The following is a 5882-nucleotide window of genomic DNA, read 5'->3' as shown; positions in this document are numbered from 1 at the left end:
AGTGAGACTATGGACCTTAGCTGCCCTTAAGGTCTGGAATTGAACCCACACTTGTGGTTTCCAGCCAAACAAAATACAGGCATATGAATTGAACATTTACCTCAAGTAGATACATTCCTTGGAGAGAACAATCATGGGAGAAAGAAGGGCTGCTTATGCACAGGGAGACAGCTCAGGGGGCAGGAGTGTATGGAAGGAGGGACACTGGGAAGAGGTACCTATGAGGAGGAAGTGGGAGGGGAGTTGTTGCACTGTGGTAAACTGTGCTCAATGACATGAGACAACAAAGTATATGTAAACTGCTGTATGGAAAGTGAATTTGCTCTGTAAATCTGCACCCCAATCACACACACACACACACAAAACCAAAACTCACTGCCACTGAGTCAATCCCGACTCATCGTGAACCCCACTGTGTCTGAGGCAGTAAATCTTTATGGAAATAGACTGCCCTATCTTCTTTCCATGGAGATGCTGGTAGGTTTGAACCACCAACCTTCTAGTTAGTACTCAAATGCCTTAAGCACCGTGTTACCAGAGCTAGGTAATATGAATTTAATGATGTGCTTGTATTTATCTTTTTAGAATATTACAAATGTACTTACATGATTTAAAAATTACACTGCTGGTAACTATAAACCTTATTATTATTTCATATCTCTATTTCTAAAAATTTCTGAAGTACTCATATTTAATTCAATACTGTGTGATCAAATGTCAAAATAAAAATAAGAACAAAGCACAACTACACAACCAAAACCAGAAGGGTTGAAAAGAATTAAAGAAAAAAAAGTACAGAATTTCTGAGTAGGAAGGGATCATCTAATCAAAATGATCATTTTACAAATGATAATTACACTGGATAAGTGACTTCTTGAAGGTCATGTAGAGTTAGAGACAGAAACACAAACTAGATTTTTAAATTCTTGATATATTCTCTATATTCCATATATACACATTTTTCAACCTTTTTGAAAGAAAACTGTTCAAAGGATACTTAGAAAAATCAGATAGTAACTGACAACTTATGACTAGTTCCATGAGAAATAATTAATAATTTAGTATTTCAATTTCTATAGCTTTGTGAACAAATAATTTTTTTCCTCAAGTTCTAATTATAGGAAATACTGGAAATACAAAGAATGCACATACTAACATACATATGTAAGCATGTGTATGTGTATATGTATTATATATATATATATTTAATAATCATGACTTAAAGACAATAATAAAGAAATAGGAGTGGCACTTTGCATGGTCAACAAAAGAAACTTTTGGTATCCTCAAAAGAAGAGATATCTGCCATTATTAAGTATAAATGCAGAATTTTAAGATATGGTGCTCAAAGAAAAAATATCCAACTCACTCCCATTAACTCAATCTGACTCATGGTGACCCTTATTGGATTTCTAAGGCTGTAAATCTTTATAGAAGCAGACTAACTCATCTTTCTTGCACAGAGAGACTGGTTGGTTTGAACTACTAACCTTCTGTTTAGCAGCCAAATATGTTAAACACTACCCCACCAGAGCTCCTTAGACATGGTGCTCCTATATCTAAAAATGATATATATGCCTGATTAGCTTTAAAAGTATTGGTTTCACTTGAATAATAACTAGAATTAACGAAAGAGGAGTTTGAGTCACACGTCTGTTTTATATCCTCTCAAAACTTTTAAGAAGCCCTGTTGTTGCAGTGGATATGGAACCTGCAGATACCTATAAAGGTGAAAAGCTATCATGTTGGATATAAAATTCTTAAACACAGTTCACTGATCAACAAATAATTAAAAACAAAATACTTTTAAATAAACAATTGTTTTGTGTACATCTCAGATACAATACTGTGATGGTCTATCATCCTATTAAGCACTTGGATGCTAATAAAAGGTTCAAAGTTTGACTCCACCAGCTGCTCTGCAGGAAAGGTACGGCAGTCTGCTTCCAAAAAGATTACAGCCTTGGGCACCATATGGGACAGTTCTACTCTGTCCTACAGGGTCACTATTAGCTGAAATCAATTCCACAGCAATGGGTTTGGTTTTGGTAAAAAATCTCTCATTTTATCTTTTGTATTTCTTTCTGTTTCTAATTCATATGGCCAGGGATCTTTCTTTGTTAACTGAAGATGGAATTATAACCAATGAAATTATAACCACAAATATTAACTTTTATATCACTTAAAAATTATATCCTTCTGTTTTCTTCCTACAAAATTGGAAGCTCTGTTCAATGTAGCCTCATTAAAACATGAGAGTTGATTTTAAAGCAAAAATCTAAAAAACTATGCCTCAAAGCTGTGTATTTCTGGATGAGTCATTAAAGTGGTAGTTTTCAAAGTATAGTCCTTAGGCTAGCTGCTTATGCATCATCCATGAGCTTGTTAGAAAAACAAATTCATGGGCCCTATCCCAAGCTAGAAAATCAGAATTATGGGTGGATAGGCCCATATCTTTTTTTAACAAGGTCTCCAGATGATTCTTTTGCAGGCTAAAGCACTGATCTACAGCAATGATCAGGCCAAATTCAGCATGTGGTCTATTTCTAGAAATGAACTTTTACTGAAACATACCATGATTATTCTTTCACATATTTTTTATGACTACTTCCATATTACAACAACAGAACTGAGTAGTTGCAACAAACAGTGTATGTTGTTAGGTACCACCAAGTTGCTTTCAACTAATAGCACCCTATGTACAACAAAAATGAAATAATGACCGATTCTGTGAATGGAATGATTCTGTGTAATCCTCACTATCATTGCTTTGCTTGAGCCCACTGCTGCAGCCACAGTATCAAGCCATCTTAAGAATCTTACCCTTTTTCACTGACCCTCCACGTTACCAAGCATGATTTTCTTCTCCAGAGACTGATCCCTCCTGATAAAATGACCAAAGTATGGGAGACAAAGTCTGGCGATTCTCACTTCTAAGGAGCATTCCAAAACATCATACAACCAAAAATAAATAAAAATATTAAATTTTATCACTGGAAAATTTACAAAAAAGCTTGATGAACCCTGCTGTGGATGTCTTAAAGAGTAGTTACTGAACAGAAAAGTTCAACTTATTCATAGTCTTTATCTCTAAAAGGAAAATGTTGGATAATGGAGGTAGGGGAGGGGATAATTAAGGGATAAATTTGTAATGTTGTTGTTAGATGCCATCAACTCTATTTCCACTCATAGTAACCCTATGTACAACAAAACAAAATACTGCCTGGTCCTGTGCCATCCTCACAATGGTTGTCATGTTAGAGTCTGCTGTGTCAATCCATCTCCCCTTTTTCACTGATCCTCTAGTTTGTTTTTGTTGTTATGTGCCATCGAGTCGGACCTGACTCATAGCAAACCCTCCTTGGGTTTCTGAGGCAGTATCACTACAGAAGTAGATTGCCCAACCTTCCTTCTGAGGAGTGGCTGGTGGGTTTGAACCGCCAGCTTTCTGGTTAGCAGTCAAGTGTCTTAGGCACTACGCTACCAGAGCTCCTCCCTCTACTTTACCAAGCATGAAATCCTTCTCCAGGGACTGGTTCCTCCAGATCACATGACCAAAGTATAAGAGAAAAGTCCTTCTAAAAAGGCTGGCGGTTCAAACCCACCAGCCACTCCTTGGAAGGAAGGTTGGGCAATCTACTTCTGTAGTGATACTGCCTTGGAAACCTAAGGAGAGGTCGCTATGAGTCGGGGCCGACTCGACGGCAAATAACAACAACAACAACAACAACAAAAAGAGCATTCTGGCTGTGTACTTCCCAAGGTAGATTTGTTTGTTTTTCCTGCAGTTCATGGGATATTCAATACTCTTCACCAACAAAACAACTGAAATGCATCAACTCTTCTGTGGTCTTATTTACTGTCAAGTTTTCATATGCATGTGAGGCTACTGATAATATCATGGCTTGGGTCTAAAAAATAACCAAAACCAAACTCACTGCCATCGATTTGATTCAACTCATAGTGACCTCTCCTTGGGTTTCCAAGGCAGTTTCTCTATGGAAGTAGATCATCCAATCTTCCTTCTTTCCAATGTTATCTACAATTTGGTATGATCCACATGTTGCTGTTGTTATTATGTGCTGTCGAGTTGGACTCGACTCACAGCAACCCCTTCTTGGGTTTCCGAGGTGCTATCGCTACAGAAGAAGATTGCCCAACCTTCCTTTGGAGGATTGGCTGATGGGTTTGAAATGCCAGCCTTCTGGTTAGCAGTCAGGTGCCTTAGGCACTACGCTAATCAAATGCTTTTACGTAGTCAATAAAACACAGGTAAACATCTTTCTGGTATTCTTTGCTTTCAGCCAAGATCCATCTGATGCCTTATTACATATCCTCTTCTGAATACAGCTTGAATTTCTGGTAGTTCTCTATTACTGCTGTAACCGATTTTAAATTATCTTCAGGAAAATTTTACTTGCATGTGATCATGATATTGTTTGATAATTCCACATGCTGTATTTCCTTTCTTTGGAATGGGCACAAATACGGATCTCTGCTTTACAGCAAGGATCAGGCTGAATTTTGCAACAGGTTTGTTTCAATAAATAAAGTTTTACTTCTTTCACTGACCCTCATGATTATTTGTTTACATATTTTTATGGCTACTTCCATCCTACAATGGCAGAGCTGAGTAGCTGCAACAAATACCACATAGCCAGTAATAAAAAACAAAAAAATTGTAATCAATTAAAAAAAAATTGAGATTATGACTGCCACTTACATTATCTGTTCTGTTTCTGATGAAAAGTCAACATATCTTCCGAAAATGAATTTAAGGTCCTAGAATTTCAAGAAAAAAAGGAAAATGAGGAAGTTGAGGAAAAGAAAAAGTAAAATAATAAATCCTTTTATAAATTTCAACTTACCTTTTCTTGAACATGTTTAGCTAAATTCTTTACATAAATTCTACAGTTTGGTTCACCGGGTTCATAACTTCTAAATATCGAAAGTGTGTCCATTTCTTATTTAAAGAGCAAAACATAAAAAGGATAAAAAATTAAGGTTTTTTTTAAAAAACAAACTTTACCAACATTAAAAAGTATTAAGTAGATAACTGAAACAATATTAAAATGTTAAAATCATAGATATTATTAGTGATGTTAAGTCTCTTACCAAAAATGCCCAATAAATATCTGGATTAAAAGAAAACAACAAAAAAGTAACTTCTGTTTAAAAATATTTAGACATCTAGAATAAGCAGTCTGTCCAACGAAGTACCAAGTTTTAAAAGTCCTTTAAAATGGATTACTTTATTTATCAGTAATTTGTAGAACTGTTTTGCTTAAAGTGAACTTCCTAACCTACTAATCTCTTCCACATTCAAAAATATGAATAAAGTACTAAAAAACAATAATCAGGCATTTTAGTCAAACTGTGGCCTGTGAACCCCTACTCTCTAAAAACTCTTCCCATTTAATGTCACTAATCTGCTCCTGACAACTAGATGTTCTCTGCAAAAATGCTACCTGGAAGTCTATTTCCTATTTGTCCATCTAAAACCTGAAGTATTTTCCTAAAATGTATTAATAAAGCAAAAGTTCTATAGAGGTAAAACCCTATCATGTTGGATATAAAATCCTTAAACAGTTTACTGATCAATAAATAATAATATAAAACTTTTAAATAAATAATTGCTTTGTGGACATCTCAGATACAATATTGTGATGGTCTATCAACTATACCTAGAATATGTAATTCTAGAATATACTTGTTTAAAATGTCATTGTGGTAGTTAAGGTTGTGTGTCAACTTGGCTGGGCCTGGTTGAGTGGCTGGGCAGCTGGATATAGTATTCCCCATGATGAGACTGGTAATCAACTCCATGGTGCAATCTACTATGAGCAGCTGAGCTGCTGCCTTTGGGTATGTGGTCTGCTTTC

General features: G+C 35.7%; 1 protein-coding gene across 1 annotated transcript in view; it reads right to left on the bottom strand.

Annotated features, from left to right (window-relative positions):
• Positions 1–5882, bottom strand: part of RNPC3 (RNA binding region (RNP1, RRM) containing 3) — a 42728-nt gene that overhangs the window by 9457 nt on the left and 27389 nt on the right. The window contains exons 11-12 of the mRNA XM_007951595.2: positions 4869–4963; positions 4724–4782 (exon numbers count right to left, since the gene is read on the bottom strand). Coding sequence (XP_007949786.1) covers positions 4724–4782; positions 4869–4963 — 154 coding nt within the window. The remainder of the gene's footprint in view (positions 1–4723; positions 4783–4868; positions 4964–5882) is intronic.

Source organism: Orycteropus afer, unplaced genomic scaffold (assembly GCF_000298275.1).
Source record: "Orycteropus afer afer isolate SDZICR_OR568_19922 unplaced genomic scaffold, OryAfe1.0 scaffold00301, whole genome shotgun sequence".
In the NCBI taxonomy this organism is placed as follows: Eukaryota; Metazoa; Chordata; class Mammalia; order Tubulidentata; family Orycteropodidae; genus Orycteropus; species Orycteropus afer.
Note: the sequence above shows the minus strand (reverse complement) of the source record. Positions and strands in the feature narration are given on the sequence as shown.